A 22,291-nucleotide genomic window follows, 5' to 3' on the forward strand; every position below is an offset into this window, starting at 1 on the left:
TTTCTGGGGGCTCACCATCCTGTCCTTCAAGGTCAATAAGGAAAACTGCAGGAAGGAAGAGGACAAAAAAAGCATGCACATTCTCTTGACTTTAAAAAATGTATGTTTTTTTTTTTTTAAAGCGGATACTTTGACTGTGTGTGACTTCCCCCCAGTGAGACCAAAGGAGAATAAATGTCTTCTTTCTAGGGACAGATTTTATGCTTCATCGTACTTTATGGAGCCTCTGTTGTTTGCCAACTACAAGACCTTTATCAGCAGCTGTTCTACTTAAAGGGTAGGAACCGCACTCGATGTGACTTGACCTGATCAGGAGGAAGCAAAACTTTGTAACGAGAGGTCGCCTTTGAAAAGTGAGCTGCACAAAAGGCATGCTATTGTTGCTGGCCAGATTTGAAAAGAAATGGTCAAGCATCTCCTTAGGTTAAGGAACAGCAGATTCACTTTCCAGGAAGACATTTGTGGTGAGCCAGAAATCTTATTTTCCCCACCTCACTATAGATGGACAAAGATCTTTTGCATTTTCTTCCCAGGCTTTGTCTGTGCATCTTTTTTGGCAGCAGTCCGAGATCATTAAATAGTTTAAAGCAATTCTCAAGCCCTTGTGAAACTGAAGATATATTATCTTGGGTGGGTTGGATTACTGTAGACCTAAATCTAATTTCCCAGATGGGATTGGTCTAGCCTGCATCATCCATTACATGCCCGCAGTCTATTGGGTGCTGTTCTCAACTGAAAATCTTGACCGAGGTCAAGCTATTTAAATATACAAGTCCATAATCATTGGTACCATTGGGAAAAAACAAGACACCTTCGTGGGGAAATGCTCCCTACAAACTATGAGATCAGTTGGGCCCTTAACTGGTCTCTCCCAGAATTGTGTCCTACAAGACACCAGCTTGTGGTCACTGGGTCTCCCTACTAACCAAAGACAAACTATGGACCTCTACTATTGGCCCCCTACAAATATTTTACATTTGGGTAGGATCATGTTTCAGTTTGGGCTTTATGTCTTTGTTTGGATGCATTGCATTCTAGATTTTTTAAATTGTGACTAATGCCACAAGGTCTCAGGCCTACTGAGCTGCCCGGCATTATACCCAAAAGACCTAACTTTAATGGGTGACAGGGTTTGGGTTAGATATTTCATATGCAGTACCCTACGTGGCTCCTCTTGTTGGATACCTCTGGTCCATTGATAGTGACAAGTAAATAAACACTCTTCACTGAATTGCACCCCCCTCCTCAATCTAAACGAAAGTATCAAACCTTGGGAGTGACGGCTGCTCCTAACAATGTGCGCGTGCAGCTCTCCCTTCTTCAAAAAATTATTCAATTTCTCCTCACTGGCCATCCAGACAAACTGAAGAAAGCCTGCAGTATAACACGCCTCAATTACTACATCATCTACTCTAAGTTCCAAAGTAATTTTTGCCAGGTTCCAAATACTTCCAAATCAGTTGTATGCTTCATAAGTCGACCACATGAAACCTTCCCTTAAAGACCTCCATTGGATCTCCGTAGAAGCCAGAATCACACCTCAAGGTCTGTGAACTGTCCATAAAGCGTATTGTGTCAAAAGCCCTGAATACCAGCAGAAACAGACACCTCATTACATCCCAACTACAGTCCTTGGATCAATGTCCACACATCAGATCAACCAATAATCTTTCAAGAAGTTAAAACCTGAGTTCCGAGCCCACTCTCCCTTCCCAACCTTTAGGATGTACTTTTTATCTCTGCCAGCACTATAACAATACCAAAAGGGGAGAACAGAGCTCAACAAACTCTTAAGTCAATACACTGTAGGAAACCCGATGAACCTGAAAATGTCTGAGAACATCTGAACACTTTCACATTGGGTAACATTGGAAGTTGGGCTCAAAATTAAATGAAAATCCACAGCCTAGTCCGTAAATGCTATAAGTACGTTTCTGGTCACATATACCCTATTTTACCTACCTGTAAATAAAGTTTTATTCTTATTTGAAGTTATAGCACTGACTGGACATATTTACTAATCTTCACACAATGCAAGGTAGCAAGAAGAGTTGCAGCACAATGTTTGTGAAATGGAGAGAGCAGGAATGCTCCATATTTACAAAGATGTGGAGCATTTCTGCTCCCTCCTAGCGCTGCTGCACTATTTGATGCCTGGCACCAACGCAGGTACCCTTGTGCCATGCTGAAAGTGTGCCTGTGCTACAGGCAGGTTTGTTTTTGTAGTACCATCCTGCACAAAAACATTCCAAAGAGGCATTGTCCTCTTTCTATTCGCGGTGCAGAAGGCATCACACATAGAAAGAAGAAATAACAAGGAGAGAAAAAAGATTTTCCTCTTCGCTATGTCATCCTCAGGGAGAAGTACTGATTTGACATAGTCCCGGTTTTAGAAACTTTTGTAAATATGGAATTGTGTCAGATCTACGGGTGGAAGCACTGGAAGGCCATCTGTCTATCCATAAGCAAAAAGCACCGATGATGGATGGAATGCTGAACAATGCAAACATTCACCCCCAGTCACAAAGATCTGGGTTTAATACATTGTTTTTTTGTGCCCACCACATCGCCCCAGTTTGTCTGCCCATGGCATGCCTTCCAGCTCTGAATGCAATGTAACACAGCACAAGAAGCTGCTTAGAGTTACATTGCTTTACAAAGCCAGGCAAGGCAGTGCAAGTAGTCCCTTGCGTGGCTTTGTAAATTTTACTGAAGCCTATGCAGTGTCCTTGCATTGTCTTGCACAACGCAAGGGCAAAACAAAGGCTTAGTAAATCTGAGCCTCATCTTATTGTTTCCTCTGCCTCGTGCTAAATCTGAGCCTCTAACCCCTGACACTGCACATGCAAGTCTCGACTGCTTGACTACACTGCTCCTAGAAAATCAATGGTCCAAATAAAGTAACTTGGCAATCGAGTGGAGTGTAATAGTATTGGTGGCCCTGGTACTTAATTTGGCATAGTGGCAAGTAATCACTGACTGTCCTAAGATAAGACCTTACAAGTGTCTTCCAGACACATGAAGTCAGTGACAGAGTTTGAACCACTTACAGCATATACCATACATTAGATGAGTGGGCGAAATCAGTCAGTGTGATTGTTGTTGGTTTTAGTGATGGTTTGTTTTGAGTTGTGATATTGCCATTAAACCCTCTTTACTTTCTCTCCCTCCCCCATTCTTGACCCCTGTCTTCTTCAGAGGGGAGTTTTCCAGCTCTCGGATGATGAATATTTCATAGAACCTTTGGATGGACCCACAGCTCGCAGTCCAGACTCGGAGGCCAATCCAGATCCAAGGGAGACTGCTCCTCGGCCGCACCGGGTTTACAGGCGCCATGTGCCTGAAAGAAGAGGGGACTCAAGGGGAGGCTCATCAGAGGCAGAGAGCAGCCAGCAAGTGGGAACCTGCGCGGTTAGAGGTATTGCCTTTTGTTTACTGGGGGAATTCTGCGGGAGCAGAGATGCTCACTTCTCCTTATTAAGGGAAGCAGTGGGCCTCTGTTTTTGAGCCAAACCTGTGGGGGCAGAGATGGACTCTACTGTTTCTCTGGGGAATCCTGAAGCTAAGGTTTTTTTTTTTTTTTTAACAATGTGAACAAACTGTTTCAGAGGTATTTTTTCATTTACCGAAGAGAAGCTGTGGGGCTCTCTTCTGCTTACTAATGCAACCTTTAACATCAGATTTCGTCTCTTATACATAATAAGAGGTTGATGGAGTCAAAGTTATTCTTTTATGTTGTTTGAGGCAACTGGTGGAGGTCAAGGGCTCCCTTTTCCATGTATTGTTTATACCATGTAATCCGAAGTTCTGTTGATTCTCTGGAGTTTATTGAAGAGAACACTCAGCATCTAATGTACTGCCTTCTGTGTGCTGAATAAAGGACACTACTAGCCGAAGCTCTTTAAATGGCCTTCAAAGGCTCTTCAACATTGGCTCTTCTTCCCTGTTGCCAAGCTGAGAAGTTGTGGTACTTTTTACAAAGTAGTATAAAAGGCATTAATTTAATACAGAAGTTTATGTAGCCTATCCACTTCGTTCTATGTATGACAGACACCCTAGTGAGGTGAAGCTACACAAATCACTGTAAATGGAGGTCATCTTGAAATTTGGTATCGCATTTGATGTGCTAGGGAGTACTCGGCTCGAGCTCTACTCTTTCATGTTTGACAATGACTTCTAACAAATATTTCCGTGATTTTTTTCTAACTACACATCATCCTGCTGCATTTTAATAACAGCTAAGACTTTGGGGAGTCCTTTCTTTCTGGGCACTCCTATTATCTTTTGTTGCCTCGGTGAACTTCTCTATCAGGAGCCTGTCTCTGAGGTGTAAGAACAGGACAAAAGGCCTTGCTTCTCTGCTCGTCTTTCTAGGATCAGATTTTCCATTACCGCACAAAATAACAAAAAAAAAGATGTCTGTCACACAGATTCCATACTTTGGCCAGAGGAAATTTTTTAGATTGCCTTCATGAGATGCATGTGTACTGCCTCCAGCCTTCTGATGCGCCTAATGAAATGATATCCTCTCACTTTTTCAGCAACCCCTGAAGCATAGAGTGATGAGACTACTGTTTTCCTTTATAAAGAAGCCTCTCTTATTTAAAAAAGGGGCTCTATCAGGTCTTTTAAGACGGTCACTTCCTCTCATTGAGTAACCCAGAATTCTTAATTTTCTGGAGAACCGAACAAATCCCTCGGGTTGGCCTACATAAAGAAACAGCCTGAGGTATAAATGGAATGCAGAGTGGTCAACAATGGAGGGTTGAATGCTTTCTTCTCTCTCCCTCAGGAAAAGTCATACTGGGGAGTTACCCTTGACAAAGATAGTCTGGATGCTTCCTTCTCCATCCCTTAGGTGGGCAAATAGTCAGACAAATACTTAGGATCCGACTAATGTAGAGTGCACATGCATGAACATTTACGTAAGGAATAAAATACATAAGAAAGAGGGAACAGAATTTTCAGAGATAGATAGAAAGGCTTTTGTTCACCAAAAGACTTTGACAGATATGAAGGACTATATTGTGAAGAATGCATAGACCTATTGAACCCTTCTTTAAAAAGTAGAGAATTCCATCAACGTTATTGCAACCGGCGCACGCAGTTTCTGAAACTGCATTTTATTGTTAGCGATCACATCAGCCATGTGCTAAAGAAAGATTCAAGTATTCTGAGCTAAGGGACCAGCCACAAAGTTTCAAAAGGCTGGAGTGGAGTTAAACGTAAGACCAGATTTATTCCAAAAGTCCAATAAAAATACCATCTAAACCAACCACTAGGGTTACATTCTTCCAAAATCCTGATCCAATGCTGAATCTTCGTTGCATTCGATCGATGTAAAAAGATTTTTGAATTTTTCTGGGCAGAACAAGATACTTTTAAAGCTCTAGTCAGCTTTTCATCTCTTTCAGATAGGTAAGCAATGATCAAGCTATTTCTAAAAAGGGAAAACCCAGATGGATCACAACTTGGATTACCCTCAGTCACAAAAAAGTGCTAGAGCTCTGCCCAGCATGGTATCAACAAAAGGAGTGGCAGCCCCAACAACATGCTTTGTAGGGTTGTCTCTTCTAAATAACTGTAGGGATGTGAAATGGTGGATGTGCTATAAATTCGTAAATTATTATGCCTGGAGAAGGAGTCAAGGCATGAAGCCAAAGCTGCTACAACCCTATTTTTTTAATGACAAAGTTGTGTTCTTTCATCCATGAGGACGTTTTTGTCTTAACCAATTGGATTAACTGAGTCATACTTAACAAGTTTTTTCTGTACTGAAATAGTTGTTTCCTTTCTTGGACCACGAAATCCTTTATGGATTAACATTCCATAATTATGTCATCATGATCAAAAACACATAAAGTACTTTGGTTCACGCCTCAATTAAAGATAATTAAACACTAGAACGAACTCTATAATTAAAATGGAAGAAGAAGCATTGCAGTTCCACTTATATAGAAAAATACTTGGATACGCTAAAGAAACAACAAAAAAGCCATCAAAGGCAGACAAGAAAGCATACGGAGATCAAACAATTGATCATTCCGATTTCCATCCAGCTGCCCTTTTCAGGCTCATAACCTATACTTTAAGTTACTCTGGCAACTCTTTATCATTTCCCCCTTAGACAGCTCTGTCCCATACTGAGTCATCCCTTTCCTCATTAACTCCAAACGTTAAGAGATACCCTAGAAATTAGTGCTAAATGACTTCTCACAGTCTGATGTGTTTCATCTTAATCCAATAAGGCTTGAAGAAATTATCTCTCTTTTCCAGAACCTTGATCCCACAGACTCCATTCAGAAACCAGTACCCAGTTCCCACCTTGCCCCATAAGCAATTTACTAAAACTTTTACTCCTGTGATTCAACACCTTGAAAAAAAAGATTTTTGAAAAAAAAAAATGTGATCATTCCATTGAGAAAGCCAATTTATTAACCTTTCAATTTTTCATCTTAAAACCAATTTTCCTATATTAACTAAAATTAAAAAATTGCTACGACCTCGCAACTACAGCACTTTCAAGATAACAGTAATATTTTAGCATCAATCCATTCAGGATCGGACCATTACACTGCACTCATATCTCACTTCATGATTTCTGGAATGATAGTTTGAGTTTTATGGATGAGGGTACTGCTTCCGTTTGTGGGTAGTAAGAGGGTTAATGGTAGATCAGAATTCTTAGTGTGAATCACTATACCCACCCCTCCTTGGGTGGATTGAGCTTTAGAAATTTACTCAGTCAGTCAAGTCAGCCAGTAACTCAGTCACTCAATCACTCACATATCCAGTGTTTCTCTGGTTCACAGAACCTTCTGTACGGGCTGTTAAAACGTTTAGGTTTGCTGTGCAAGTATATAGGTTTCCTACTATTTTATTGCCAAAATAATGTCCTAAGACATATATCCTCATGGCCCAAGGATGGGAATTAGTCAACTTCCATAAATTTGTAACCAGGTATGGGTGACCCTTGAAAAGACATTTCGGGACAGGTGCACACTGTCCAGTAGACAAAGGGTTAATATGCAGCCTGTGATGACTGTCCCTATACCTGTTCATAATTTGCTTGTGTTTATGGTGCCTGTTACTAGTGTTTAGCCTCTCACTGGCTGCCAGTAGTATTTCGCTGTGCTTTATGTCTGTATCTGGGCTTCTCAGTTTCTTTTAGTGGAAGATTCTTGAGGAGTGTTTTTGAATTGCGGTTTTCTCCTTGGGAAGGTTTGATCTTATGCTGCTGAATATGAACTTTTTTGGAGATGGTGAATGCCAGAAATACTGATAGCACTGAGAACAGTAGGTACCTTGCATGTAAAACCTCCCCCTTCCTAATTTCGCACCTCAGAATGGGGGAGGAGCAGGGGGTAATTAGTGCTGCATGTTTTCCTCTGTTTAAAGCCGGGTTTTAGCAGGCAAACTGTGTTCTGGGAATAATGCAGGATTACCGCACATCTTGTCATCCCGATTCGGTCTTTAAAAAGTATTGGTTCACTTACATAGTTCTGATAAGAAATGTCGCCTCTCCTTGGCCTTTCTCTTTTCTTTCTCTCACCGACTTTCTCTCTATGTGTCTGTTTACCATCTCTTGTCTCTGTTTCTTTACCCTGTCTTTAACCTTATTTTATCTGTTTCTGTATCCTTTATCCTATCTCCTCCTGCTTAATGTGTCACGCTCTTCTGTCTTTCTCTCTTCCAAGTAGTTGTCTCTCTCTTCATCTGTATCCATTTTCTCCTTTCCATCCTTCCGAAATTATCTGTTGTTGTTCGTAGTTCGTCTGATTTTTTTACCAAGTCGCTTTTCTCTCGCCTTTCTCTTTGGCACGAGAACCTGCTCTTGCTTCTCACTTTCTTACTCTTTTCTTTCTCTGGTGTCTCACCAACCTCACTATATTTCCTTTCCCCGTCGCTTGTATTCTGCTTCTTTCAGATACTGTCTATTTTCCTCTATATTCTACAAAATCTCTGCTCACGCATCCCCACTTTCAAATATTTTCTGTCCCACACTTGTTGCTCATTCTTGCCTATTCTCCTTTTTCTCTGTTTCACCCTCTTCCTGCCCATCTCCCTTACCCTATGTTTTGGTCCTTTCCTCCCTCCCCCTTCCCAGTGCATGGATAGGCTTATTTAGCTTGATTGTAGCTCTAAGACATTAAAGCCTTTCCTCACCTTCGGCTCTTTACCACCGCCCTCCCTTGCGCTTTACCTCTAGTTCTTTTCACTTTTTCTCTCCGTTCTCTGTAAACACTCCACGCCTCTGTTATCATTTCCCTCTTTCTTGTTTAGAAACCACAGATTGTTCTGTCCTGCTCTTGTCTTCTGTCCTCCAGCCCCCTCGGCCACCCTTCTCTCCTGTCGCCTACGAGTCCACAGCTGTTCCTACCTCCCCCGTGAGCACAGCCAGGCCCTCCCCATCGGAGCGCAGCCTCTGTGTGGGGTTTGCTGAGTACATGCCCGGTATTTGCAGAAGTTTCTGATAGGTCTTTGGTTCCTTTCTGGGGTTTGTTTGCCGTTGCCACATCCCTCCGAGGGGAGCTGTGTTGGAGGTGGCTGCATGTAGGACATGTGGGGAAGCGGGGGTCGTGGGGCGCCCAAGACAAAAAGAGTTAGTGGAGACTGGCTGGGGGAGGGGTAGAGGATACTCTGGGCCTTTTGTTTTTTTTATTAAATAAAGGTATGAAGTACAATGAAGGTTCTTAGGGCCTGATGTACCAAGCCACTTTGCAGTAGCAAAAATAGTGTTTCGCAAGCTCACATAGCTTGTGGCCGCAAAGTGGCTTTTTGGTGTGTATTAAGCTAACTTTTCAAGTCAGAAAAACATACCTGACTCATGAAAAGGGTTTATCAACCCATAAAGGGTCAACCAGGCATCCCATCCAAATTGCAATTTGGTATCGTGTGTAGCAGTGGTTTCTGGGTGCAAAAAACAGTTATGGACACCTCCACTGTGGTGGAGAGTTAAAGGGAAGCTTCCTCTATTGGACAGCTTTCCAACCAGAAATCGTGACCACGTACTTTGGACCACTGTCTACTCCTGCGGAAGTCTTCCAAACAAGGTTTATTTTTTGTTTTTAATGCAGCAACAGGTCCTATAAGGAACACAGGCTGCTTTAAAAAATCATGTTTGGTACTGCAAATTATCTGACTGAATTCTAGCCTTCTATTGAATTGTTTTTCAGCTCGTCTGTGCCATCACAGACAGGGATCAGCCATATACCAATCACCCTACCCCATGAGATAAGGTCCAGGCCAAACTTGCAGGCTGGATCCCCTTCTGAGTGAGAGTAGAAGAAGACTCCTGCTACTTTCCGCATTGTTGGGCAGCATCTCTGAGGTGTGGCTTGAGACCTATAGCACAGTTAGCATGGTTCCCATGTCTGGGCACATGCCTTTTACTTTGGGAGAATCCCTTAGACAGTACAAATGAATGGGCTGCTTGAATTAATCTCAACCACTGATAATTACTCCGGCCTGTATTCCGGTCCATTGTTTGTTTACGTTGTGTACTATCATATACAAATCAGTCTTGGCCCCACACATGAGAGACAGCACAGTCTAGGCCTAACTGCCAGGTGGTACCTAAACTGACAGTTCAGTTTGGACCATCTCCTGTGCTGTCAAAACTGGTCTCCCTCACCATTAGGTGTTTGCACTGATGTGGGTACTGCGTTATATGCTATAAGAATTGAGCTCCATTGCACTCGTGGCCCTACAAGGCTGAAACCAGTCTGTGGTTGCTTGAGTTCTCTTTCTGAGGATACCATGTCCTGGTGGGTCGGTCTGGGCTGTTGCTTGTGGGGCAGGGCCAAGAGGGGTGGGCCAGCTTGACGGTCATGCTATGTTAACTAATGCAGACAAGTGATCACCCTTTCAGTTATCGCATTTTTCGTCTGTTGATTAACTAATAAAGTTTTATAGACAAAGCATCGTGAAAAGGGAAATGGTTTTGTAAACTTTCCATGAAAGGAGTTTGTTACATAAAATACACAATCACTAGCCAACATTGCTAAATACCATATGGCATAATCAAAGCTTTAAGTTTACAGATTACAATTGCTCAATGCATTTGGAAAAAAATCGTTTCACTCCCAGAAACTCCCAGTATCTATCTATCTATCTATCTATCTATCTATCTATCTATCTATCTATCTATCTATCTATCTATCTATCTATCTATCTATCTATCTATCTATCTATCTATGCTCCTTCTAACATTCTTCTTTCTCTTACTTGTACTTCTTGCTCTCTCTGTTTTATTTTCATTTCATCCCTCTTGTAATGCGCGGTTTCCTGGAATCACATGTGGCAAGTTCGTTTACATCCTCCAACCAATCATAACCTACCCTGATTGTACTACTGCAGCCTTTTGAGACTCTACTGCTCTCCTACGGTTATTTGATGTCTCAGATGTGTTTATTATTCAGCACTTGGCTTCTATATTGGTGCCTTTCCTTTCTACTTACATGGATGTGTAACCCCACTGACACCACTTTTTCTCCATATTTCGTGTCTCCTGCCGTGTTGCGTTTACCAGCGTCCATCACGGTGTTTTCTACTTCAGTATGACATTTTACAGCTTAATCTGCAGTTTCAGTGGCAGTGTAAGTTAGAAGATGGCCATTTGATGCCTAAAGCAAGAGGCATCGCCAACACACCTAAAAAAGCTACTGTGCACTGGATAATATGCTGCATGTCTAAACACTTACAAGGGCCAAGAGGTGAGACCTACTGGCAATACCAGTGCTTGTTGTGCGTCTAGTTGTCCTGAATTTAGACTATCTCAACAATCCTTCTCGCCCTTACAGTTGAAAACATATTAACTACTGCATCTATGGCTGGACTCTGACCTTAAATTGGGCTGCCCAGTGGGAAATGTTTGCATCCAGGAGTTCATTTGGTGTCTCACTGTAGATCCTTTCCCCCTTGGTCTGCAGCCCCCTGCTACTAAAAACCTGGATCATGATCAGCCTTTTTGAGATAACAATATCCTTTATTTGTTAAAATATGAACTCTGACAATCCTTAACTGGTCTCAGGACGTATCTGCCGTTTCAGAAGTATCTATTACACAATATTTTGTTCAATGTGCCTTTACTCACAAGTTAAACATGATCTTCTTATTACTTTTCATAACACTCTTTTATGGGGTTATAGATTAACTCAACTAATGTAGTCTGTCCAGGAAATGTACCCTATTCCCAGTATTGAAACTGTTGCTTTGTAACTGAATTTTCTTGAGGCCAATATGTACAAAGTTGCCCAAATATTACCAAACATTTTCCTTATCAAGGTCCAAACTATTGGATTTGCCAAAGCTTGTTTTGCTTTTATTTTTCCCATATTGTGAATCCATTCTTTTGTTAGATATATTGCAGACATGTAGCATTAGGTTCTTGCAGACTGGGACAGCAGTGAAAAAGAACTCACTGAGTTGTGCAGCTTCTTCAAGTATGCTGCATATTGAATGTGAGTGGGTGTATGAGTGGTTTTGTGGGTTTATGAGTGGATGTGTGAGTGGTTGTGTGGGTGTGTAAGTGGCTGTGTGGGTCTTTGTGTGGGTGTATAAGTGGGTGTCTGAGTGGTTGTGTGAGTGGCTGTGTGGATCTGCGACTGGGTGTGTTAGTGGTCTTGTGGGCCTGTGAGTTGGTGTATGAGTGAGTGGGTTTAGGAGTGGGTCTGTGAGTGGGTGTATGTTTTTTTAAATTGGGGTCTGGGTCTGTGGATCCTTTGCAGATTGGTTCCCTCAGAGACCCCTCCATCAGTTCCATAAGGTACCTCTACCTGACACCTTCTATCAGTTCTATCAGCCCCCCCTACCCAAGGACTGAGTGCTGATGCACAAATTGGCGGCTGCAGCCTTCCTCACAGGTTGCAGCCAGCCAATCACGCATTGATGCTGGTAGTAGATCTGCAGATCCACAGCAGTGGATCCTCATCTCTACATATACATACCTCTTTTTTCTTTAATATCCTAACACTACAGAACAGATTTATATCACATTACAAAAATAGATCTTTTTTAACCCTGATTTAGTTTTCTGCCAAATTTGTTGTCATTTAGTCCAGCATTTTGGGCTATAGTCATGTCTAAAATCCCCATGGCAAATTGCATGGGGAAAATGCATTTTGGGACCCCCTTATTCTCGGTGCCCCCTTGACAAATCACCCTGAAACATTTCAGACAGCAGCTGAAGTGAGTGGCAAGCTAGTTTTGAAAATGTCGTGAGGATTTGTGAAACGGTGCCAAAGTTATTAGCAATTTAAAAAAAATTATCTCGAAACTAGGGCCTAATTATGCTATACAGTGCGGCACTAGCACCAGTGTAGTTGATGTTAGGTCAGACTTTCCATAGAAAATGCATTTTTTTGTTTTCTTAATAACTTTGGCATTATTTGATTAATCTGCAAAACAATTTCCATTTAAAACGTTTATCATCTTTGGCTCTTTCATGATAAGTTTTACACTGATCCACCAAACAAGGGCCAAGAAAAAAGGGAAGTTCCAAAAGTGAGATTTCCCTTTTTACTTCTCATACAAACTTTTGCTCTCTAATACAGAAAAAAAGGCTGGTTGGAATTACACCAAATCTGGCACAAAGTTAGACCTTTACTCAGACAGCATGCTTTTAGAGATTTTGTGCAAATCTGTTCAGTTGTTTTCAAGAAATTCGTGTTTAAAGAGAAGCTCAAGTTAGGCTTGTAGAGGTAAACTGTCAAAAAATGTTAGGGATATGTGGAGCACTGACCCACAGGAGTAGTCACTTCTGGTAGGCTGCCAATTCTGTACCGCAGTTTCTGAGTGAGAACCACAGTTCCAGAGAATTCTGAATGGCTGGCCAAAACAGGACTCAGGGACTTGGCCCTGAAAAAGAAAACAAAAGGCCATATAAGGCGGCAGTAAGAGCACACCCTGGCCTCTGGTCCATGTGCCAAAAATGGTCTCCACAGTGTTTTAAACTGAAAAAAAATTCGTTTTGTTGCTGAGACCTCGGTTATAGAACAATTTTGCCACCCAGAAAGACCCTCATGAAGAACAGCGATACTATTGCAGTATCGACAATATTGTGTTAGTACCACAGTACCGAAAAATGATTATGAAAAAAAGAGGTTGGCCGCCCCCAGTGGTTGGGAGCAGGGCTAGGCATTAGGCTAGGCTCTATAGCCATCCTCCTCGGTGCATGGTCTTGGATGGACGCAGGGCTTGGCCACAGGCCAACCACACAGCACAACTTGATGAAGCAATCAGAGACATGATGGTTTATGACCCCAGAAAGTCACCATTTGTATGATGGCAGCAATTGTAGTTTGCTGCAATATCTACCCTCTCTCATGAATATATATGAGGGAGTCAAGCTACTATGATCCAACATTTTATAAATCAACCTATTATAGGTTGGTTTGTAAAATATCATTTGATTTGCAAAACGCTGGAGCCCATATTGCAACCCCAGTTCTAAAATGACTACTTCTGGCATCACGTCCATATTTACTTTGACAGTTATGGACAGACATAACAAGCAATATCTTTTTTTCTATTTTTAAACCTTATAAAGGTGGTCCAAAAAGAACCCATTTGAAAACATAATTATACTTTTTTTTTTCACTTTTGGGCGGGATTTTTTTCAGAAAAAAGGTGTCTGAACTTAGGGTGAGAAATTGAAAAAAAATCACTTTTTACTAGTGGAAAGTGGCCTGATGAGCTACCACCTAGTTTTTCCGAGCAGCAACACTCTGTCTGCTGACAGAAATAACTTTGCTACACTCCAGACAAAAAAATGCCAGTTCTGGCAAAGTACTGATCACAAGTCTTCCTGTTGGGCTGCAAGGACATCGGGGGATATGTATCTCCGGGTGATGTGTACCTCCAGGCAGGAGCTATGGTGCGGTAGAGATGTAGAAGGCATATGCTCTTCGTGCCTTTTCCTATTTTTAGCATTGTACTGGTGAAAATGCCATACATTGAGATCCTTATGCACCCTGGAAGTATCAAAGTACTTTCCCCTATCCCTCTGCTGAACTCCTTGTCACATATTTTGCATGAAACTTTCTTGACAGAGACCTTCTTATTTCGGAATGGAATTTTGAAGAACTCCTAAACTATAGATATTGGAGGGCCTCTGCTTTCCTCCTTTATTTAGGGGTTTTGAGACTGTGGATGGTCCCCTGCTGATTTCATTCTCCAAGTTATATTTTGGTCACTATAAAAAAGATCAGAGTCCAAAAAGAATAAGGACAGATGGGACCCGGTGGTATCCAAACCCCTAATGCAGAATATGGGGCTGGAACTACTTCAAAATGCATGAACACAGCTACATCAGTCAATCAGGTGTGGTGTTACTCAGAGCCAAAGCAATGTGGTACCCATTTAGGTACTGTGGTACAGCAACAGCTAAAAACAAAGAAACTTCAATTAAAATTTAGAAAATCTTTTACATATTTGGGCTGACACCTTGGCTCAAATTTGAAATAAATGACCCATTCGTGGTATACTTAATCTTAGATAAAACATCTGGGTCCTGCAGTAGTTTTCTGGTACCACGGGCCCCCAGAATAGGAAATAAAGGCAGTGTAAGAGTCATGCAACACTCTTACCATTGTCTCTACAGGTACTGCAGTACCCATAGGACATGAAAAAAATAAAACACAGCCATCTGATTTGCCACTCATATTACGCTTCTCAAAAAATAAGTCCTCAGACTTCAGATAAAATCCCAAATCACACCACTGTTACAACTGATTAAACACATGGAGTAACCCAGCTGGGATCCTTCAAGGAGGTCCCAACAGATCTTCTTAGCCAAATTGACTTTTTTGGTGAGAAAGAGCAGACCATGGACAAACATTTGAGAGAATGTGCATTTATTATGGCGATAATAATGATCCACCATTTTTGGGAATGTTTCTCTTGGATGTGCATTTATGGTGAGGTCTTGCATTCATGCTAATCTGTTCATTATGACGTGCATTTTTGGAGATACTGACAACCTGACTACTGCTGGTGTGGCAGAATCCCAGTAACCTATATGTTTGCCTTACTACTGCTTATTCTTGCAGAGTACTAGTAAACTACGTGATGTTCTGACAACTGCTTGTGTAGCAAGGTATTACTGATACATGTTGTGTTTGGTCTAATGATGTTTTATGCAATACAGTTTATTTTTATATAACTTGTTGTGTTTCCTTTGTGGTGTATTTATTGTGTCACATGTGTTGTGTGTGTTGTGCAAACGCTTTACACATTGCCTCTGGGATAAGCCTGACTGCTCGTGCCAAGCTACCAAGGCGGTGGGCAGGGGTTATCTTGGGTGTATAGCCCTCTAGCCCTTACTAGAGTGGTGGGATCTGCCTGGCTTAGGTGCATACCCCAGCCAACCAGAAACCCCCATTTCTAACAGCTTGTTATGTCTGTGCAGCAGAAGAGCGCAGCTCTTATTACCCACCCTGCAAGGAATGTGCTGTTTGAGAAGAAGGCACTACTTCCGTGACCACTGGTTTATTTTGGTAAGACATGCACAGCAACATTGCATGCATAACGTTGTTAGAAATAGGGTCTCTAGTTGGCAGTGGTTTGCATCCTGTCTAAGTAGGGACCCTCCTTCTAGTCAGGGTAAGGGAGTCACACAGCTAAGTGAACACCTGCTCACCCCTTTGGTAGCTTAGCGCAAGCAGCCATGCATATCCCAGAGGCAATGTGTAAAGTATTTGTACAAACTCACAGTAACACAGTGAAAACACCACAAAAGTATTCCACACCAGTTCAGACAAATGGCCAATATTGATCTGAGTAAAACATGACCTAAACAACAAAAATCCAGCATACACAAGTAAAGGTATGAATTTCCATAGATTAAATCTTACTATAGCGCTTAGGAACACAATAGCTCCAACTGGGGCAATCAGGGTGCCTTGATGGAGTTGTTTCCAACAGTACAACGCCACTCGCGAGGGATTGCAGGCCAGTCACGGAGTCGCACGGACCCCAAGTACAGTACCTTGGAAAACGATGGGGAAACAAAGGCATTGCACAGAGTTGGGGAGGTGAGGCGTGGCAGGAGCTGGTGCAGTGTTGGTTTATTACTGCTACCGGGGAGGTGAGGTGTCGGTTCCTTACTGCTAGGCGGGGGGGTGAGGCGTTGGTTACCTACGGTTGCAGGCAAGGTGATGCAGCATTAGTGGCAAGGTGTGGGTTCCTTATGACCCGGAGGGGGTCGATGAATCCAGCAGGTCGAGATGTGAGGCATCGACTTTGCAGTGTCTCGATCATACCACAGGGCCACAGATGCTGCGGTGGAGTCAGGTGTCCTGTACGTCAGGGACACAGCACTCGGATACCAGGGGCTGTGGCGGGACCTTGGAGGCGCTGCAACGGCATCAGGCCTGTGTTGCAAGTCACAGGCATTGCACTCAGCGGGGACCACGGCTCTGGTGCAGGTGGCAGCACGGAATCAGAGAGCGGTGCAGGTTCCAAAGTCGCTCAGGAGTCAATGTGCATAGTTTCTTCTTGGATGCACCAGAGCTCACTTCCAAGGTCCTAGGAACTGGATTTGGCACCGCTTAGTAAGTCAGGACTCTCAGCAAGAGAGCCCAGGTGCTGGCAGGTAAAGTATTTGATCGCCCTTAGACCACTTAACTAGAGGCAAGCTAAGTTCAAGACCTTGGAGAACCTTAGAAAGCAGGATGCAGAAAGCCAAGTCCAGTCCTTTAACTCCCAGGACAGAAGCAGCAAGCAGGAGGCCAGCACAGTAATGCAACAGGCAGAGTGCCAGTCCCTCCTACAGCATGCAGCTCTTCTTCCTGGAAGTGTTCTAACTATGTGAGGTCAGGGGTCAAGTATTTGAAGTAGGCAAACTTCAAAGAAAAGTCTTTGAAGTGCACAGGACCATGCCTTTCCTGCTCTGGCCCCAGACACATACCGGGTGGTGGAGACTGTTTTGTGTATGGACAGACACAGCCCTGTTCAGGTGCACTTGTCAGCTCCTCCCAATGCTCTATCTCAGGAAGACCCTTCAGGCTATGTAGGGCACACGTCAGCACCCTTTGTGCGACTGTCTAAAGTGAATTCACAACCAGCCCAACTGTCATCCTGACCCAGGCGTGTATTCCACAGACAGGCAGAGGCACAGAATGGTTAAGCAGGAAAATGTCTACTTTCTAATGGTGGAATTTCAAACTTACAACTCAAAAACCAACTTCACCAAAAGATGTATTTTAAATTGTGAGTACAGAGGTTCCAAACTCCACACCTCTATCTGCTCCTAAGGGGAAATTACACTTAAAAGATATTTAAAGGAAATTCCCATGTTACCCTACGGGAGAGATAGACCTTGCAATAGTGAAAAACAAATGTAGCAGTATTTCACCATCAGGGTATGTAGAACACACCAACACATGTTCTACCTTTTAAATACACTGCACCCTGCCCACGGGGCTGCCTTGGGCCTAACTTTTGGGTGACTTACATTTAGTAAAAGGGAAGGTTTGGGCATATGGTGGTTTAAAACTGCATTCACATGCACTTCAGCGGCAGGTCTGAGGCGTGTCTACAGGGCTACTCGTGGGTGGCACAATCAGTGCTGCAGGCCCACTGGTAGCATTTGATCAACAGGCCCTGGACACACATAGTGCATTTTACTAGGGACTAACTAGTAAATCAAATATGTAAATCATGGATAAGCCAATCACCAATACATTTTAGACAGGGAGCATATGCACTTAAGCACTGGTTAGCAGTTGTAAAGTGCCCAGAGTCCTAAAGCCAACAAAAACAGGTCAGAATGTTTGGGGATAACCCTGCAAAAAGGGCCAGGTCCAAGACATGTGAATTACAAATATATCTAAATTCCCTATTATATTGTCTGCCTTTATGAATAGCAATAATAATATATTTCAGTTTATAATTTCCTGCTTTTCATGGATGTCAGCTTCGAACATGCATTGCTTGAGAGGCGGAACTAAAATTTTGAAAACTTAACTAGACATCGAGAAAGCGCCGTGGCACTGTGGTTTGAGACCATATGTTTGAGGTGTTACAGAGAATGGGCTGCATGATGAGGTTTCGACGATGGATAAAACTATTTTATACGGAGCCCAGGGTTAGAGTGATAAAGTGATTTACTTATGGCGATGGGCATGACAAAATGCTGATGGTAAACTAGATGCCAATGTGATGATAAAAGGTATTGAATAACTGTCCCTGAATCATGTACTCTCATTTTGGACATTTAAGCAGTGGAGAATTGCTGTAATGCCATATGCTGGTCTGAGCTCAGCCGCGGTATATTACACTAAATTATATAAATTAACTTTATTAGGCACTCATTTTGTCATTTAACAAGTGCTACAGCTCCATTAATAGGAACAGACTTCCCTCAGTTACTTTCGGTTTGTACCTTGTTACGCAATCCTTTTAGAGTAGGTCGAGTACTAGTTTGTTTTGCAGTTTTATATAGAGCAAACTCTACTTGAGGGTATTGGAATGCTTTACATGAGCACCAGTTACATTACAGAAGGTCACATTCATTTTTAGTTGGCATCAGGAGATTAAGTGATTTGCCAAGATCACAGGACGTGAGCCGACACCATGACTGAAGTCACATCCTCTCCTTCGATTGTACCCATGCTAATGAGCTTTATCCAGGCTATAGAAAACCCCTCTGCTAATGGAACCATAGTTAGTCTTTTTACAGGGGTTTTAAAAGACCTTGCTTGAGTAAGCTTACACATATGAGGCAGAATGGTGATTTTTGAGTTTCTTATTAAACCATTGGGGAGGATGTGACTGGTGAGTGTAAAGAAAGGGATGTGGGATTTCAGTTTTATATAGTGGGAAGTTGATGCAAAGCAATTAATGCGCTTTACATGATCACCAATTACATTGCACAAGGAGGTCACATGCGATGAACATTAAATAAATAAAAGGCAATGCTGTGCAGGAAGATGACGAACAGTGGAGTACAACACATGCACTCACAAATAGTGCAGGGAAGAAAGTTTTTTTTTAAAAGTACCTCTGAAGTGCGCAGCCAGTGGAAGGACACTGGCCGCCACCTACTAGTCACAAGCAGTACTTTGTCCAAGCTCCACAGAAAAGCAAAAACCGAGGAACGAAGACAGGAAGTGCAGGAGGATGACATTAAAAGCTGCTGCTGTCCAGTTAGCACAAGAAAACGAGTAACCAACAAAACCTATGAATGGTAAGTAGCGGGTTGGCTGTTGGGGAACTTTTAAGATTTTTTTTATCACAAAAGATTTTGTAAGCACAGTGCAGGCGATGTGCAGTCAAAACCGAAAAATGGGACTTCTGGGCTGGTGTTGGGTATTTACAGATTCCTCTTATGGGAAGGAGAAGGTACTATGTCAAAGTAGATGGAAAGGTGAGCCAAGGAAAGAGGTGGGCAGTGAGGATGGGATAGCATATAGCTTACTTGCATACTTCAGCACAGTTAACAGGGTAGGAGAGGCTTTGAGCAGAATAACATTTGATTGATACCATACTCTTGCAAAGATGCACAAATGGGGCAGAAGCAAATCATATAAATGTTGACGAGGACGTGGATGAGAGGGCATACTATCACACCTGCTTGAGGATACCTGACTTAGATGAAGCCTATAAAGCAAGACTGCCACAAAACCCTAAAACAATCCATTTGGGAAAGCGGGATGCAGAATACTATGTATGAAACTAAAGGAAAAGGAAATTGCTCATGGGCTCCTAGCAGCAAAATAGCAATACCTGGGAACTGAGGCAAAGCCTCTACTCTGGTATACTAGAACTAGACTTGGTCCAAATAGTATATAAAATTACTAGACAAGGAGACAATGTTGGACAGGATTGATGGCTAGGGAGACCTAGCATCTGATATGGAGTGTGGAAGACTACTGGCATTGCCGGCAAAGGTGTTTGGGGAACAGCACTGCCCAACTTCCCAAGGGTTCAAAAGATTATTCTCTGGGAGCTCTCCAGCTCAACTGAGGGCGGAAAAGGAAGAAGAATCTTAGGAGCACTAAATGAAGAAGGAGCTTGGGGCGAGTTAGTCAAAGGGAAATGGTCCATGGGAATGGCCATAGTGTAACACCAGGAAGGATTGTTATCAGCCGCTGCACAGGGGGAGAGAGGGAGGAGAGAGCCTGAGAGGGACTAAGGGTATGGTAACGTCTTGGGAGGGAGGGGGACAGTTTGGCATTTTGAGGGGCATGAGGGGCTCTAAAGGAGTAACGTTGGGGTACCATAAATAATGCTGGAACACTGGAAATATTGGATTCTCACTCCTTTTGGACCTTTTCATTGTTCTGTACTGACCATATGTCATCTTACACATCTTGTCTTACGCTTCAAAATCCTTTATGAAATCTTTACTGCAATACCCAATGCCAACCACTTCTGGCGCATTCCTTTTTATAAGAGTTTTGTTATGGAAAAGAAACATAGAGAGAATTTGTGAAGCAAGCCAAGCTTCAAATCGTTTGATAAAGAGTTAAAAGGTCACTCTGTTGGTGGAGTTATTTTGTATGCAGTGTGGCACTAGCAGCACTTATACAGTAAAACACATGTACCAGGCCCAGCTCCTTGTATGGCCAGGTACTTATGCAGCGTTTCATACCTGCAATTATCCAATCCCAAGACACTCATTATTTTGGCAGACATGGATATGAGCCACAGAGAGATACAATCTTTTAGCCAGAATTACGCGGTGTGGTTGTAGATGCCAGAACTGGAATCAAGGTCTTCTGACCTAAATTTCTCATCTAAACCACCAGCCCACAACTCCTCCCTAAGCTTGCCTACGTGTAGACACTCATAATTTTGGCAGCCATGAGAAATGAGCCACAGAGAGATTCAATTATTTACCTAGAATCACACTATGTGGTTTGTGGATGCCAGAACAGGAATCAATGTATCCTGACCTTAAGGTCTCATCTAAACCACTAGCCCACAACTCCTCCCTAAGCTTGCCTACGTGCTTACAGAAGCATTTCTCAGATAGGATGACTTTAATACCTTTTTAATAATATCGTGTGGTTCCGTTGCTTGTTGGCCCCAAGTCTGTAAAAAATTGCCTTTACAGCACTGCGATTTTAGCTCCCAGAAACAGCAAACAATTACACTAGCATGTTCCACGGCCGGTGCTGGACTTGCGGCAGGCTGCTTATCACTACGCAGTGTGCCTACGAAGCCATGTCTGGCTTAAAACCTCCCAAAATCCCTCTGTTCAGGAGACTGACGAATAGTGAGCAGAAGCAACATTGTGACCCAGCCACGATGATGGGCAAAACACTAAAACTATCTTGATTCCTAAATCAAAGATCGAGGGGCGCACAAATTGTCACTATTTAGGCGTCTTATTTAATGGGACATTTTGGGAGGACTTTAATGTACATATTCCAGTTTATATGAGGCACGCATTTGTTGAAAAAACTCACATCTATAGAACTGTTATGTGCTCTCAGTTTAGTGCATTATGCTCCAGTGGTACATTCGCCACGTTGACTGGATCTGCCTCACTTTTTTGAAATTACACATTTTAAGCCCCGCGGAATTTACTCAGCGTGTTTTGTGTTGATTTCCTACATCTCCTTTCTGCCACTGTACGATGTTGTTTGTGCGACATTTTGCTTCCTCTTTTAAATCTCTCCTTATATTTCATTTTCTTTAGTTTTATCCATGCATTATTGTACAGGCTTTGTACTCGAAATACGTATCACCTGTCTGAGGCACTTGTAACTCTAAATATTCTCAACGTAAACGTGCAGCGCCTGGACGCCAGAACCGGACTGATATGCACCGTGTGTGTGGAGAGGCGTCTTTGAGCGTGACAGCTGTGGTTCCAATCTATACCAGTCACGTGTCGCATGCAGGCTCCCACTGCATGTTTGTGTCCGTAGGAGGATTGTTTATTCCCTGCCCTAATCTCTTCAGATTGCTTGCGGTTACCCTCATTGTTGTTGCGGAATCTACCCCAACTGTACTAATCACATACTTATTCAGGCATTCCGACCTTACTTCCATTGGTGTTTGATTTGAAACATCCTCATTTTCTCTTTTTGTCAGTGTATCTATACTAAGACCTAGGCTTCGAAACCTGTTTTAATCCCCTACCCCCTGCACACGTCCCACACAGACACAGACTCGTGGCGTCACTGCAGCTTTCATTCAAGAGCGGCATTCTGGCGCTAAAACAGATGCTGTAAAAGATGAGATGGTGAAAAAATGTTATGGATTGTTGCCACTTGAAGGACTCATCGTGAATTACCTGTCGGGGACCAGCCCCCTGTCATTCCAACTTCCCCACACACCT

The 22,291-nt window shown here is 42.7% G+C and overlaps 1 protein-coding gene across 1 annotated transcript in view; it reads left to right on the forward strand.

Annotated features, from left to right (window-relative positions):
- ADAMTS7 (ADAM metallopeptidase with thrombospondin type 1 motif 7) overlaps positions 1-22,291 on the forward strand; it is a 431,623-nt gene that overhangs the window by 99,563 nt on the left and 309,769 nt on the right. Inside the window, exon 3 of the mRNA XM_069222951.1 lies at positions 3,199-3,418. Coding sequence (XP_069079052.1) covers positions 3,199-3,418 — 220 coding nt within the window. The remainder of the gene's footprint in view (positions 1-3,198; positions 3,419-22,291) is intronic.

Source organism: Pleurodeles waltl, chromosome 3_1 (assembly GCF_031143425.1).
Source record: "Pleurodeles waltl isolate 20211129_DDA chromosome 3_1, aPleWal1.hap1.20221129, whole genome shotgun sequence".
Taxonomy (NCBI): Eukaryota; Metazoa; Chordata; class Amphibia; order Caudata; family Salamandridae; genus Pleurodeles; species Pleurodeles waltl.